The sequence below is a fragment of the Ochotona curzoniae genome, unplaced genomic scaffold (genome assembly GCF_017591425.1).
Source record: "Ochotona curzoniae isolate NIBS_2020 unplaced genomic scaffold, NIBS_Ocur_1.0 contig_3037, whole genome shotgun sequence".
NCBI classification, from domain to species: Eukaryota; Metazoa; Chordata; class Mammalia; order Lagomorpha; family Ochotonidae; genus Ochotona; species Ochotona curzoniae.
Window position 1 is genome coordinate 7306915 of NW_024465699.1, and position 16988 is coordinate 7323902.

Consider the following 16988-nt stretch of genomic DNA (forward strand, 5'->3'; position numbering starts at 1 on the left):
TGCCTGTGGCTCCAGTTGGGAGTCTGTTCCTCACTTCTCAGCCGGCAAACCATCTCCTTGGCCTCACGGTAGCTCATCCCTGGGTGTTTAAATGGCTTTCAATGCTTCTGACATATATATAATAGTAAAACAAGTGTCTACATGCATATAACTCTTTATCAAGCACTCATTTTGTTTTTTAAGGATAAATCTGTAGAAGAGGAACTTCTGAGGTTATAAACATTTTAAAGACTCTTCTTGGCAGACAGGTGAAATCATTTAAAAACTCAATTGTTATGAACAACTTGCTAATTATTGAGTAGACTGTTTAGTTGAAAGAGTTACAGAGTGGGACAGAGACTGTCCATCCTCTGGTCACTCAGGAGCCCAGGGATTCCCATCTGGGATTCCCAGGTGTGCAGGGGCCCAAGCACTGGGGTCATCCTCCACTGGCTTCCCAGCTACATCCGCAGGGAGCTGGATCAGAAGTGGAGCAGCCAGGACTCGAACAGGAGCCCATAAGGGTTGCCGGCAGTGCCAAGCGGCAATGTGACCAGCGTGCCGGCAGTGCCAAGCGGCAATGTGACCAGCGTGCCGGCACTGCCAAGCGGCAATGTGACCAGCGTGCCAGCACCAGTCCCAGACGTGCTGCTCTTACACAGTGTTAGCCCGGTGTCATGACAACAGCCCCATCACCTTCTCCTCCAAAATGGCATCGCCGACATGTCTGCTTTTCTCTGTACAGCCGAGCCACACTCTAGGCCGTGAGTGACTGTGCCCTGGAGGGCTGACCTGTTACTCACGCTTTCCTCTTACTGAGCCGGGTGGCCACACTCTGCTCCCCTATTTCAGGAATTCTTTAGATTTCAATAAATTTGAATTCACTTTTATGGTGAGCATAGAATTTCCTAGCTGAGATATTTAACCTGGTATTAAGAATCCATGTGTTGCCTTAATTTTTTTGGAAAGAGTTTCAAGGACAACAAGGCTCAAAATCCAGAGCACAGCTTGTTAGTACGAAGTCCGTTCGTAGGCTACTAGTGTTTTCAAGTGCCCACTACTGTGAGCTCTACACAGTAGGAACAGACCAGAAGACTTAGGTCTTTTCTGTCCTTAGCTTAAATGCAATGCACTTCACGCCCATCCCAGTGTGTGCTGGGGGAAGGACTCTTCCCAGTCAATACAGACTTTGTCGTGGTCTCAGCACACCTGCCCCCCAGTGCCTCGACAGTTTTACTGACAAACCTGAAAACCCGTGAACCGTAAGAACCACTACAATTAAGGTGCTCCTTCTCCCTCCCAGCGCAACAGGGGAAGCGGAGTCACGGAGGGAAAGGAGCCGACACTGGCGCAGACCAGCAGGGTCAGCTTCCAGACGGAGCGTTAGCCTCCTGTGTCTCTGCTCCTTATTCTGCCGCAAATAGAACCCGTGACAGTGAACAAACGCTCCCCACGGGTGGGGGGAGGGCGCGCCTACCTTCTTGGGGCTGCTCAGGCGTCTCTTCCTGGTACAGGGTTCCTGCCTCCTTCTCCTCCTGGAAGCGCACCTGCAGCTGCTTGATTTCCTGATCGTAGTCCTGCCACTCGGGGACGATCCGCACGGCTGCTTGCAGCTTGGGCTCCTTGGTCATGGGATTGTTGCACTGGGACAAGCAGAGGAACACACACCTCAGCGGGACAGAAGCAAGGGCATGCTACGTGGAATTCAAAGGCGTTCCTGGTCCTTGGGAAGCGAGCCCTAACTGCACAGAAAGGACAATGACGAGGGAGCGAGTGATGGGCGAGCAGGAGCACCAGGACGGCGGGGAGGACAAGCCCCCACACCCTGGGGAAGTTACGCAGCAGGCGGGGGTAGCGAGGTCGACTGGAGGCAGTGGGAACAGTCCCATCAGGCCCTGCTGGGCTCCCTGCTGCAGGCACAAAAGCCAGTTCAGACCTACTGGAAGATGCTCCACAGCCCATGGGCCAGTCCCTGAGGTGGGTGAGGTAAACGAGATGGCTGTGGGTCACTCTTAATCTGTGCAGCTGTCTCTGCGGAGGAGCGACATGGGTCACTCACCAAATCAATTGTCTTTGCCTTTTTCTTAGAGGCGTCATCACACCACGTTTCACACCAAAGCCATTCTTGAGGAAGTGATTTAATTGGCACCTGATGGATCATGTTGTTCGGCAAATCCTGTTTGGCCAAGGAAATGAAACATGTGGAACTAATGTTCTGGGAGAGGTTTTAAATAACGGCACAGTAAACTGGTGATGTTAGCTGCTCCTGGCAAACCACAGCCCACCAAGGGTGCTCAGCCCTGAAACGGCCCTCGCCAAAAGCTTAAAAGAAGTGAGAAAATTCATGTACAGAGTTGTCTGAAACCTCAAAATTTAGACAAAACACTGGACCATGATAAGCAACAAACATCTGTGAAAAGCGCAGAACTAGTTGCACTCAAACATCTGTAAGAGCGATGATAAGAAAAATATTCCTGTTGACTGCTGAGACAACTGAACACAAGGATCTTCAACAACAATTCATGGAAATGCATTCCATGAAAAACCAGGCCACGCAGTGGCAGTAATGTTGCGGCAAGTACATGTCAGGGTCCAGAAGGGGAAAAAAAAATGGAGCAGAAAAATATCATGAACACAATAAAAGAACAACTTATGCTAAGTATATGTAACTCCACAATTTGCAGGCATTGATATAGTCAGCAAAAGATGTAAGGAAAAACTGGACAGAATTACACGACACAGATTTCATAAGATGAAAAAAGATTTCTAACAACTCTCCAGTAATTAAAAGAAGCAGACCAAAAAAAAACAAGAAGCAGAAGAAGAAAAGAAAAAGTATAACAACATATTGCTAGGCATGACCCAAGTAGAGCAGCAGGGATTCGAGCTGGTGCCCATACGGGATGCCAGTGCTGCGAGCGGTGGCTTAACCTGTTACAGCACAATGGCAGTTTCTGATTTTACTTTTAAAGACTTCTTTAGTTGAAATGCAAGATAACAGGGAGGGAGACAGAGAGAGGTGTCTCCTATCCGCTAGTTTCATCCTCAGATAGCTGCAACAGTGAGAGCTGGGCCAGGCTGCAATCAGGAGCCAGGAGCCCCACCAATGTCTCCAACATGGGTGGCAGGCACATCCACTGTTGCAATTGCAGGAAACTGAATGGGAAGTAAGAGTCAGCACACAAATCAGCACTCGGGTATGGGATGTTGCTATTTGTGCAGGCAGAGACCTACCCCACAGTGCCACAACGCTGACCCCCAGATGATTTTAATCAAAGAAGCAAGCTAGGAATAAGAGGAATAATAAGAGGAATTTCTTTAGTCTGAGTAAGAGGTATGTACAAATTCTACAGCGGATGGAGATCTCTGTCTCTCCTTCTCTCTGCAACTTTGCCTTTCAAATAAAGTAAATAATTTTTTTTTTTTAAAGTCTCTTGGGCCTGGTGCAATGGTGTAGTGGTTAAGGTCCCATATGGACGCTAGTTCTAATCCCGGCAGCTCCACTTCCCATCCAGCTCCCTGCCTGTGGCCTGGGAAAGCAGTCGAGGACAGAGCAAAGCTTTGGGACCCAGCACTGTGTGGGAGACCCGGAATAGGCTCCTGGCTTCGGATTGGCTCAGCTTCAGCCATTGCGGCCGCTTGGGGAATGAATCATCGGACGGAAGATCTTCCTCTCTGTCTCACCTCTCTGTATATCCGCCTTTCCAATAAAAAATAAAATAAATCTTTAAAAAAGAAAAACCTCTCTTACACTAGCAAACACACACCCATTTCCATAAAGAAACAAGACTTCCGGAGACTACCATGCTTCATTTTCCGACACAACATTGTATCTTTGTTGCTGCAAGGTGCTAACCATGAAGAATGGCCACTTACTTGATCAAGATTTGAAAGGCTGTTGGGATCCTGGCTGAGCCCTTGGTACTGTCCCCTGAGTCTGTCACCGGCAGCTATTTTCCTAAACTTCTTCAGGTCCACGACATACAGTGCACTGAACGGGGAAGACACATTTGTTATGAGCAGTCATGGGTCATGGCAGAAAAAGCTAACTCCGCCACGGCACGCAACAGGCCACCTGCCAAGTGCTCTGGCTTGTCTTGGAGAAGTTGAGACGTAGCCCCACAGCAGCTCACGGCCATGCAGGACTTCAAAGGTGTTTAAGAGGTTACTGCAAAATCCATACTCTGCCACCAGAAGCTAACATTTGTCACTGCTCCTTATTGAACTGTACTCCAAAGGACAATGCAGTGCAACAAATGCAGTGGATTCAGCCGCAAAAAAAAAATAACTATTAGTCAAAGTTGTGGTAGAAAAACCCAGTGTTATCAATTCTTTTTGACAGGGAATATAAATGTGACACTGAAGTCCCCGATCGCCAACACTTCTGCTTGTAGGAAGGTACTTCAAAAGCTCTGTGGCAGATTTGGCCCAGCAATCGCTTCTCAGCCTTTTGGCTGAGATCAGGTGTAGATTTGGCCCAGCAGCTCAGATTCCGTAGCCCACACTGGAGTCCCCAGGCTTCATCCCTGACTCCACTCCCCAACACTGTGGAAACTGGAAGGCAGCAGGTGATGGAGCAAGACGCTGGGCTCCCCCTACCCACCTGGGAGACGTGGGTTACATTCCTAGCTGCTGGCTTAGGCCCCGAATTGGGGTCACCGTGGGCATTTGAAGACTGAACAATAGACGGAATACCCAGCATCTCTGACCTCAAAATCAGTAACAGCTTTTTTTTTTTTTAAGAAAATATGAGGGTCCAGTGTGGTAGCCTAGCGGCTAAAGTTCTCGCCTTGAACGTTTCCGGATCCCCTATGGGTAATGGTTTGTGTCCCAGCTGCTCCACAGTAAAAAAGCAGTAAAGGATGGTCCAAAGCCTTGGGACTCTGCACCTGGCTTCAGACTGGCTCAGCTCTGGCTGTTATGGCCACTTTGGGGAGTAAACCAGCCAATGGAGGATCTTTCTCTTTGTCTCTCCTTTTCTCTGTAAATCTCACTTTTCAATAAAAAATAAATGTTTCTGACAAAAAGAAAAGTTTATTCTGGTGCCAAAAATAATGCTCTAAATAAACATGAAAAATATATATTATGAAGAAAAAAAAAAAAAGCAACTTAGGCATAAATTTCCAAAAAAAAAAAAAGGCATAAAAATCAACTTGTAATTTATTACTTGAAAGGCAAAGTTATGGAGAGAGAAAGACAGATTTTCCATCTGCTGGTTTATTCCCCAAATGGCCACAATGGCTGGAGCTATGCCAGCCTGAAGCCAAGAGCCAGGGACTTCTTGAAGGCCTCCCACATGGGTGCAGGGACCCAAGCACTTGCAACATCTTCTGCTGCTTTTCCAGATACATCAGCAGGGAGCTGGATAGGAAATGGAGCAGATGGATTTTGGACCGGCACCCATATGGGATGCCAGTGTGGCAGATGCTGGCTTGACTAGCTATGCCACCAGGTCGGCCCCATGAATTCGCAGTTTCAGCCCCAGGCTTCCAGGAACACTTCCTAGTGCCCTCCTGCATTCCACCAGTCTCCTTACTTCCAAATCATTCAGAGCATGCCTTTCCCAGAGAAGAGGAGTGAGTGCTCACGAGAAACATAAACAAACACATCCACTATGTGACCTGAGTTTCACTTCCAGGAACAGACCTAAAAAACACACTTGAACTGCATATAACTAACTACCACCGTGTATTCGATAGATAACATATTACAAATCATTATAAATAATACTCACATACTAGAATACTAAGCAATTGTAAAAAGCAACACAAGTCCTTCCCCATATATTGATATTCCATGCGTTTAGACACTAAGAAAAAATAATAGCAAATCAATGTAAATAGCATGCTACATTCTGAGCAAAAAAGAACATGCACTCATAGCTGCTTATGCAAGGACAGACCGTAAATAAACCAGAGAATACACCTGATACAGGGGTGAGACTGAGTAGAAGCAAGGTAGGACTAGGATCTTTTTCTCCCCGTATATGATATTTTGGATGGGATATAGGTATCTTAACAGCGGGGCTAAATGCCTACCGCAAAACCCAAACTTAACATTTTAAAATACAATTTTTTTACTTTTGACTAACATAATGTATTACTTATTCACAGTGTAAACATCTCAAAAGTTAAGACAGCACAGCATCATGAGGCATACCCCTTTCTCAGTACCTGATGTGATATTTTCGCCCAGCTAAATGACTGGCCCAGTACCCCGACTTCCAGAACCTGTAGCCATCCATTTCTCTTCGACTGTCACAGAAAGGAGTGTAGCCGTAAGGGGCACCGTCCAAATTGAAATCCCTCAACTCCTTCAGATCTGTCCGCACAATCTGGAGGAAAGAACAGCACAAGGCATTGGTGAGCAGCCATGCAGAGAGCTCCGGGGCAGCAGCTCCCTTCAGGCAGCACGGTGGGAAAGAAGGCCAGCCCAGCCTGGATCCCCCGCACAGCTGGTTCTGCCGACTAACAAGTAAAACCTAGCCTAGGAGGAAGTTCAATGTCCTTGTTTGCAAATGGGAATGACAGTACTCCTGTCACAGGGTCACAGAGTTGGATCATGTAAGTGAACAGGGGAAACAGTGGCTATGTACTCAACCAAGATTAGATGTGGACATACCGGAAGCAGGAAAGGATGCTTCCTGGTTGAGTATATAATGCTATGATAATTTTGTTACGATAATGAAAATGACAAATACGCAATACAAAATTAAAGTGATCCTATCTTGAGTGATGTTCTTCCTTATGTTTTTACAAAAAAAACTTACTTTGAAAGGCACAGTGAAAAAAATCTGTTGAGTCACTCTCTAAGTGGCTGCAATGACCAGGGCTGAGTCAGCCCGAAGCCAGGATGCAGGAACTCTGTGTCTCCCACATGCGTGGCAGCAGCCCGGATACAGGGGCCATCTTCTGCTGCCTTCACAGGCACATGAGCAGAAGGTCAGAAGCAGAGCAGCCAGAACTCTGACGGCGCCTCTGAAATGGGATGCTGATGCTGCGGGCAACAGCTTAACCTGCTCTGCGACTACGCTGGTGCCTATATTTTCAAACTGGTCATTTCCACAAATGGAAAAAATGCCTTGTGAAAAAAAAAAGAACGGGAAAGCTGCTACCTTTATTACAACTAGGAAAACCCAGCCCATTTCAGAGCTCACCTGATCAGCATCCACAAACAGGAATTTGTCGACCGCGAGTGGGAAGAGCACATCCAGGAAGAGGATCTTGTAACCCCAGATGATGCGCTGCTTCTCCGTCTGCTGGTGAAGCCACCTGGGCCATTTGTACTGCACAAGTTCATACTGGAAATTGTACTTGCGTGCCATGTAAGGGATAAACTCCTATTTTGAGATATGGGGAACAAAACAAACAACGATTTGCTCTCATTAAGAAAACTGGCATCGTAATGTAAGGCAATCCCCACAATTAAGACCCATGTCAAATGCAGCCACCAAAAGAACTGGCACGGGAAATGATACAAGTCTTTCTACGCAAAAGCTTTTAGATGTATAGCTCTCTGTGTGTCACTTCCAAGTCCATTTAACCATTTTTGAGTCTGATTATGAGACGTCCTCAAGGCTAGGGTCAGTCCAAGAAACAACATGGCAAAGTCAAAGTTCTAGACAAATTTGATGCCAATAATGAGTATGGCTTTCAGATTCTAATACAAGCACCTTCAGGGAACTGGCAATGTATCAGTCACCTGGCAGATTTGTTCATGAATTCATTAAGAGTTGTTTACTAAATGTTATGGGGCGGAGGGAGAATACACAGAAATCACTGCAGATGACAAATTCTGGCTGACGTAAATGAAGCCACAGTCTCTGCAAGGCTGTTGCTCTTGTTTTACGTGGATGAATCATTACATCGCCAGGAGTTAGTGGTTCACGATCAAACCAGTCACTCTCCTCAACGAAAGCTGGCACTGAGTTTTCTAAACGAAGGGAACATTACTCCATCAAAAATTCGCTTCAAAAACAAACAAAAAACAATACAGATGATCTCTCTTCACCCTATCCAAGCTTCAAACAGGTCAGTAATTTTGGCTTGGTTTTACAATGACTGTTATCATAAAACAAACTGGAAGCATAACCAACATAGATATAGGCAATAAAATTAAGGCAAATGAACAAACAGAAAGCAGCAAGTACCTACGTATCTATCACACACACACACACAAAAAACAAAACAACAACAACAACAAAAAACCAAACCTCTCCTTAATGCCATTGTGTTCCCTGAGAAACCAACCTTGAACGTAGGGGACAGATAATTCTTCAGGAACCAGAACTTCACAGGAGTCTTGGTGTTCTTCAGCACGGACAGCATCATTATACTGCCAAGTGAAAAGCAGATGGTAACAAATCCTGCTGGGCATTACTGTCAGCAGTAAATACGGTCAACGCAACAAGCACAACGTCAAGGCTGAGCCAAAGGACGGCTCGACTAGGCGGGGCCCTTACTTCTGTTCAATCAGGTGTCGGTGAATGGGACAGAAGGGGCCTTTATCACCCATAAATAATTCTGTTGTGAAATCTGCTTTTTCTTCCCCCAAAGATTTTCTTTTAAAGATTTATTTATTTTTATTGGGAAGGTAGATTAGATTTACAGAGAAGAGAGAAAGGTTTTCCAAAAGGCCATAACGGCCAGAGCTGAGCTTTCCCAGTCTCCCACGCAGACGCATGGTCCTGCGGCTTTGGGCCATCCTCTACTGTTTCCCCAGGCCAAAGGCAGGCAGCTGGAACAGAAGTGGAGCACATGGGACACAAATGGTCATCCACATGGGACCCTGGCACTTGGAATATGAGGATTTAGCCACGGAGCTATCGCACCAGACTCCCAAAGATTTTTTTTTAGAACAAGATTTATTTATTGGGCCCAGCATGGTGACCTAACAGCTAAAGTGCTCGCCTTGAATGCATCGAGATCCCATATGGACACCGGTTCGAATCCCTTCAAGTCCCGCTTCCCATCCAGCTCCCTGCTTGTGGCCTGGGAAAGCAGTAGAGGACAGCCCAAAGCCTTGGGACCCTGTGCCCGCGTGGGAGACCCAGAGGAGGTTCCTGACTTCCGGATTTGGATCAGTGCAGCTCTGGCCATTGCAGTCTCTTGGGGAATGAATCATCGGATGGAAGAGCTTCTTGTCTATCTCTCCTCCTCTCTCTATATATTTGACTTTCCAACAAAAATAAATAAACCTTAAAAAAAAAAAGATTCATTTATTTATTTAATTTGAAAGGCAGAATTAAAGAGAAGAGGCGAGGCAGAGAGAATCTTACAGCTGCTGGTTTACGCTCCAAATGGGCACAAAGGCCTAGGGCTGGGCTAGGCTGAAACCAGGAGCCTGGGCCATCTTCAGGGTCTCCCACATGGCAGGGCCCCAAGTGCACACGCCATCTTCTACTGCTTGCCCTGGTGTGCTAGCAGAGCTGCGTCAGCAGTGAACCCGGCAGGACTTGAACTGGCACCCATATGGGATGCCAGTTTTGCCGGCAGAAAATCAGCTTGCTACAATTAATGCCAGCCCACAAAAGACTTTTATATTTATTTGAAAGGTAGAGCGGCAGAGAGGGAGACAGAGACAGGGATTCTCTATCTGCTGATTTTCACTTCCCAAATGCCCACAACAGCCAGGACTGGGCCAAGCTGACCCTAGGAGCAAGAAACTCCATTCAAGACTCCCATATGAGTGGCAGGAATTCAAGCACCTGGACCATCACCTGCTCATCCAGAGTCATCATCCGACTTGAAGTGGTACTTGTTTCAGGGATGCAGGTGTGCCATGAGGCAGCTTAACCCACTACACCACAACGCTCGACTCACTCGTTCCTTTATCTAGACTACAGTACAAAATGCTGGAGGTTGTACGTAACCACCCACCCCAAGCCACGTACTGAGGAACGGGCATGTAAGTTTACTGCCTCCTACTGCGTGGACAAAGAGGCCTGGTAGAGAGAGCTAGCAGAGGCGAAGGTACAAGCTCAGGATTCTCCCCTATGAAAACAAACCAAAAAAGTGTTGAAATGAAGGGATCTAATTAAGTCCAGTAATTACTACTGTCATTATGTTAGGCTAAATATTATTCTTGGAAACAGGAGAGCTAAAAGGAACAAAGTGGCATTTTGATTATTGTTTCTCTTATTAGCATTGTAGCGAAGAGTGAAAAGTCACTATAATGGAGATGAGAAGAACTGACTCCAGGCAAAAACATCCCTCGGGGGAGTGCAGAGGGGTTAGGCACCGTGTGGGAAGTCCTGGGGGGGCCAGCCCAAGTGCCGGGAACGGCACTTCTGAACCAGCTTTCGGCCAGCACATCATGGGGACAGCAGGACATGGAATTCCTGACCCCTGGCCTCAGCTTCACCCAGCCTCAGCTGCTGTGGGCATTCGGGAAGGGAAGCAGCAGCTGGGATACCTGTCTTTCCCCCTTCCAACTACACAGGAATAAATAAACAAACACTGAAAATAAATGGTGTCTCCTCAGAGTTGAGCCTTCCTAGCACCACAAGGCCCTCACATGTGCCTTCCCCTTGACTGCCAGCACGTCACCCAGCCCAAGCGCGCGGCTCCTGGCTCCACCTGTGAGAATGCAGGCCAGGCCCTCATGCTCTGGGCCTCAGTCTGTGTGAGTCAGGAACGTCCTTACATAAAGACTGAATCTCCTGGCTCTAAAGCCCCCAAGAAGCAGCAGGAGACAGTGAAGGGGGCCACAGGTCTGCCTGCTCTCTACTTTCTCATTTTCCCTAATTTTAAACAATGTCTGGGGGGAGGAGACCCCATCCACAACACGTGCGTGGCGACAGCAAAGGTCTGTATCCTCGAAATACACACACAGAGCACGCACTGCACAGCTCAACTCCCTGGCATTGAACAGACAAAAAGAGACCCATCAGGCAAGCCAGGCACCACGCCCACACAGGTTCAAGCATACACCACAGGCACAGAGGGCAGAATTCCACAAAACCTTTTCTCTCTACGAAGGAGCTGTGTGACAAAATCATTCAAGCACACTGAAGAGATCAACAAGACTAACCGAAGAAATCTTTCATAGAGGTGACCGGACGCAACAGAGAAAATATTAATTATGTCGTCTTTATCTGGTTTCACATCCTCCGTCTTCTGTCCTCCTGTGAAGCCCCTGTGGTAACAAAGGTGAGAGTAAGGCGGCATGAAAAGCAGGTAGAGGCAGCGCTTTCAGGAGCAGGCCAGAGATGCTGCTCGCCTCTTCCCACCCTGCTTGGGGGGATGCAGCCGTAGCTGGCTTTGAGACCCTTATGCACCGTGAGGGCCCGGGCCGGCAGCACCGTGCCCAGAGATGACGACACTCACGCCGAGGCATTGTGCTCTTTTGGGAATCGATACTATACACAGTATGTACAACGGGGAAGTCGGGAACAGAAGTCGCTTCACCGCGAGGAGAGAGCAGCCGCCTTAGGCAGCCGCGGGTGAAAGCACTCATCTACTTCAAACGTAAGTGGGAGATTTGCTGTACAAAAGCAGAAGGCTAAAAGCCTAGGCAGCATCATTATATTAAAAAGGAGAAGACAATACTGAGATATGTCTCAAACTTCCCTTAAAAACGTGGCTTCTCTTTATGCTGCCAATTTACCATTTGAAGGAGTCCCAAAATCCAGATTCATTCTCACTTGTCCCATCGCTCAGCAGGTCTTCGTTCACCATGTCCGCCTTCTTCTGAACCTGCAATCACATGTCATGGGCTCATTCCCCCACGTAGGTCTAACAGGCAAGTCAGACGCACACTGCGCATGCTGCTGACACAAGGCACTGTCACACAATCCGACCCAGGCCCCGGACACTGTCAGCAGAATGTTCCCATCGGAACTTCAGGCCAAGAGTTACAACCTCTTCATGAGACAGCAGCCATCTACAACTTGCCAAGTAGATGGATGAAGGACATGAAATTAAACTGTGAGTTAAACCAGAAGCGCTGAGAGGAAGGAAGCACTTCGGGTCAGAATCTGAAGGATGTCCTGGCACCGACACAGGCTCACTGCTGAAAGCACAGGAACCATTTTCCGCTCACCCTAGCATGGCCGACTTCGGGGTTTATTATGTATAAGCACCATTTATCCTGCAGTACATTTTATGTGAATTTATGGCACTCTAAAAACTTGCAAATGCTAAGAAAAAGCCAAAGTGAGCAGAAATCAAAGAAGACTATCATTTCATTACTTATTTGGAGAGTAACTAGCTCCACAACACTGTGAACTGAGAGCACTGCACATGAAACGGGACTTCTTCCGGCTGAGGTCCTCTGCAGGTGTGACCTCCAAGTTCCAGAAAGCCACGGGCATCCAAGGAGACACTCAGAGCGGCACTCCTGTAACTGCAATGGTAAGCTCCAAAGGGAACCGGGGGCTGCGTTCAAGATCTGAGTCTACACAGTGACTGCCTAATGACAAAAAGCGGCTAAGTTTGCCAGCAGTAAGCAAGTGAGTGCCTCGGGGTAACAAACTCACCTTCACTTTAATAATTTTACTTTTGAAGTTGTTGAGGATGACGACAACCTCATCAGCGTCAGGAGGAGAATCGGTACCATCGTGGCTTGGAGAGAAAAACAGGAGACATACTACAAATCCCAGTTCTCGCAAGGCAGTCAAGAGGCACGACAACTGCCATGCTTGTTCACCTTCCTCCTGGTAAAGGATGCTTTCAGAACCAAACATTGTTTGCCACCCGGAGGAAGCCACTTGAAGCTTCACGGAAGCACTTGTCCCAATCCTGAATTTCACGGGAAGTGGGTGCCTAAGTTCCCTAAGAGATCCTTGTCAAGTGATCCATCAGAGTGGGATGCTCTCAGGCATGGGACACCCCTAACAAACACTGAACAACCGTGCAGGCCCTCAGATCTGAGCCAGGCGAGGTGCCTTCCATGAAGGACAGTGATGGGGAAGGATCTCTGCGACCTCCCTGGAACCACAACACATCTACTCTTCACTGGGCGGGGCACTGTGAAGGAATCTACTGTCCCCTTCTGCCTAGAGACACACAGTCAGCCGGGGCTGACCCTCAGCTCTATGTGCAGGCAGACCGGGGCAGAGGCAGGAAACTCACAAATAACACTTCCCCATCACACACCAGGGTCCAAAGTCACAGGAATAATACGAGTTCTCTGCATCTGCTGTCATCCAGCAAAACAGAGTTCTCAGGCAAGAGTAAGATTCTAACAGGGGCGGAACCCAAAGTAACACAAACTCCCAAGACTGGCAAGCACAGGAGGACAGGAACCAGAGACATTAAACGTGGGAGCATCAGCCCACGCTAAGGGAAGGGGGAAGACTGGGGAGCAAGGGCACAAAGAGAGGTTAGAGGCAAAATGTGGAGAAATGTCTCCTGTTTACCATGCCGATGCTGTTATGGTGCAAAATCCAATAGAAAAACGATCTCTGGCGCCTTGCTTTCGTGCAGGACAGGAGCAAAGGAAAGGACACACAAAGCAGTGTCTCAAACCATCTCCAATGAGAAGCGTTCCCCAGAAAATTCCCAGGGAAGACCTCACACGGCTTAAAACTAACTTACACCGTGGTGATCAGAACTGACACTGAACTTCAGCTGATAAGCACGTGTAGTAAACTGGCTCCTGCTGGCAAGTTTTACAAAGAATTTGTCAAGATCCTGCAGACCAACCATAAAGCTTCCAGATCAAGACACGTACTTTCAGTAGACAAGTTTGCTTTTTTCCTTTTTTTCCCCCAAAATTAAACTTTTCACCTGCCTATGGTCTGCATTACAGTGAATACATGATTTCATTCCAGCCATGCAAAGGAGTCACTGAAGAATAAAGCCTGGCAACTCAAGGGTCCTTTAGAAAAATGCATGAAAAATGGAATCGAGAGATCAGTTCCTATGGGCGTTAAAATGCAATTATGAAAAAACTACGCATGGATTTCACATCTTATTTCTATCTCTCATGATCCAATTTTACCATAATAAATATTCTGTATTTGATTTACTGGAAAAACACTGCCTCGTTCCACACAGATTTATGAAGCCGTGTTCCTCAGCTACCCAACAGGATTGCTTTCAATTAGATCTGATCCTAAGTTCGAAAGGTCCTGAAGCAATGCACCCGCAGCTCGCGCCCCTACCTGTAGATCCTGTAGATATCCTCCGAGCGCCCCTTCCGCAGCCTGAGGAACCAGGCTCCCGGCTTGGCTTTCAGCTGGAAATAGCCCTGCCACAAGAAAAGCCAGATGTTAGGTCTCTTCAAAACATCGAAATGCTGTTTTCCGAGGAACAGCGCCTTCATTTTCAGTCAAAAACAAAAGTTTGGTGTATTCATGTATCCTGGAAATTCTAGCAAAGCACACGCCAATCAAATCAAGAAGTCCGCCTACCAGCGAAGAATTAAAGAGGGGCAGGTGTTGGGGAACAGCATAAGCCACTGCTCAGCACCCCAGGACCTCTATGTATGGCCTGGGATAATCACGTCCCGGCTGCACTGCCTCAGATCCAGCCTTCCCTGCTGCACCCCAAGAGGCAGCAGCTGACTGCTCAAGTGCTGGGACCCCTGCCGCCCACGTGGGAGACTGGGATGGAATTATGGGCTCCTAGCTTTGGCCTGCTGCAGCCCTGCGTATTTTAGGTATCTGAGAAGCAAATCTGTAGACAGGATAGAAGATATCTCTCCCACACCTCTCTGTTACACTCTGCCTTCCAAAGTAATAACAATACATAAATAGACATTCAAAAAGAATCTAGGTGTGCTTCATGAATCAGCTATGAAGCTGCAGAGCAGAAAAACAAAGCTTTTAGATCAGGAGCAATTAATTTCTAACAGGTCCATTCAGTTAGAGTAGACATTACATTATTTTTGGGTTAACTTAATTTTGATCCACAAATTGAACTGAATTAGCGATTTTTAAAAATGAATCAAATCAATTATGAATTTTTAATCTCACGTTATGGTTCAGCATGCCAACTGTTTCACGATAAACTATGGTATGCAAATGACCACAATACCATCCGATGAAGTGCTTATTTACCAGATTGGCCATGACAATGGTATCCACGACGACAGGATTGGCTGAAGTTCCTAATGTAAACTGCAGTCCTCGGGGGGGTTGACCTGTGGTGACGTCATAGCAATGACCTTCCAGTAACAGGTACTCCAGCTCATACTCAGCAGCTACTATGCTGTCCACCTGCAATATTGAGATGGAATTACTTGAAGACTCTGCACCAACACAGATGCATCTGAGAAGCACTCCACAAAATGAATAAAGCAGACAGAAAAGACACATATACCATATACTTCAAGAATTTTCAGGTCTAGTATGGTAGCCTAATGGATCTTGCATGTGATGGGATCCCATATGGGCACCGGTTCTAATCCCGGCAGCTCCACTTCCCATCCAGCTCCCTGCTTGTAGCCTGGGAAAGCAGTCGAGGACAGCCCAAAGCTTTGGGACCCTGTGCCCATGTGGGAGACCTAGAAGAGGCTCTTGGCTTTGGATCAGCTGTTTTGGCCGTTGTGGCCATCTGGGGAGTAAATCAGCAGACCAAAGACTTTTTGACCTTTCTTTCTGTCTCTCCTTCTCTTAAATCTGAATTACCAATAAAAATAAATAAATCTTTTTTTTAAAAAAAAAGAGAGAATATTCAAGAAAAGACAAAACTATACCATGAGAGAAAACATTTCAGTTGCTTCTTGGAACCAGGGGAAGGTGCAAGCTGCCTGCAAAGAGGTGGTAAGTTAACTTTTGGGGGTGAATGAAATGTACTGCACCTCGGCTGTGGTGACGGTTAATAAAGATGTCTGTGTTTGTGCAATGGTACAAAAGCACCAGGATTATAGCGAAAGTGTTCATAATAGTAAAGAAAAAAAAGGAAAGAAACAACCTAAATGTTTTTTCATGAATGGATAAAGAAAATGCAGCATGTGAACACATTATTCAACTATAGACAATCTGTCATTTGTGACCACATGAATGGACTTGGAGATTATGGTAGGTGAAGTAAATGAGATATGGAACAACAAATACGGCTATTAATCATTTGTGAAAATGAAAAAAGTAGCAGTTTCCAAAGCCTGAGAAGGTCCTAGGAGAGGAGATGGCGAAAAGACTCGGTTAATGAGTACAGCGGTGCCCACTGTCACCTTTTTAAAGATAGGCACCAAGCAATGAACATAGGCATCTACCTATTTACTTTCCAAACGCCCACAAAAGCCAGGAATGGGCTGGGCTGGGCTTGGCCAAGGCCAGAAACTGGAGACGCACAGCAGTCTTGCCTGCTGGTGATAGGGACCTGCAGTAATTACCATTGACTCTCAGCATGTGAACTGGGAGAAAGCTGGAGCGAAGAGCCCTCTGGTACTCTGACGTGGGATGCAGGCACCTCCACTTCTAAGCTAAATGCCTGCCCCACGAAGAATAACTTCTAAGAGTCTACAGTACAGCAGATTAACTGCGGTTGTTTATTTCAAACTCCCCGGCAGAAATGACTTTTTTTTTTTTAATTTATTTTTATTTTTTTTATTGGAAAGTCAGATATACAGAAAGGATGACAAAGATTCTGTACAATGATTCACTCCCCAAATGACCACAACAGCTGGTGCTGTGCTGATCCAAAGCCAGGAGTCAGGAACTTCTTCCAGGTTTCCCATGTGGGTGCAGAGACCCAAAGCTTTGGGCCGTCCTCGACTGCTTTCCCAGACTACAAGCAGGGAGCTGGACAGGCAGTGGAGCTGCCAGGATTAGAACTGGTACTCATATGGGATCCTGGCGCATTCAAGGCGAGGACTTCAGCCCCTAGGCCACGCCACGGGGCCCCAGAAATGACTTTTAATGTTCCCAACACAAAGAAATAAGTAACATTTGAGGTGATGGAAATACTCATTGTGCAGATCTTATCAGTTTTTGTAGGAATGAATTTAAATGTTATATTGAATCCCACAAACATATACAATTACTATGTGTTAGTTAAAAATTTTTAAATATTAATTTTAAAAAACCCAACAGACAGGTGTTGTGGCACAGATGGTTAAGT

At 46.7% G+C, this 16988-nt stretch overlaps 1 protein-coding gene across 3 annotated transcripts in view; it reads right to left on the minus strand.

Moving 5' to 3' along the window:
* UGGT1 (UDP-glucose glycoprotein glucosyltransferase 1) overlaps nt 1-16988 on the minus strand; it is an 89393-nt gene that overhangs the window by 3736 nt on the left and 68669 nt on the right. For all 3 annotated transcript variants that reach the window (XM_040979148.1, XM_040979147.1, XM_040979149.1), the window contains 11 exons: nt 14984-15142; nt 14087-14172; nt 12458-12542; nt 11587-11675; nt 11011-11115; nt 8229-8313; nt 7136-7318; nt 6153-6313; nt 3856-3970; nt 2039-2155; nt 1457-1622 (listed from right to left, as the gene is read on the minus strand). In XM_040979148.1, coding sequence (XP_040835082.1) covers nt 1457-1622; nt 2039-2155; nt 3856-3970; nt 6153-6313; nt 7136-7318; nt 8229-8313; nt 11011-11115; nt 11587-11675; nt 12458-12542; nt 14087-14172; nt 14984-15142 — 1351 coding nt within the window. The remainder of the gene's footprint in view (nt 1-1456; nt 1623-2038; nt 2156-3855; nt 3971-6152; nt 6314-7135; nt 7319-8228; nt 8314-11010; nt 11116-11586; nt 11676-12457; nt 12543-14086; nt 14173-14983; nt 15143-16988) is intronic.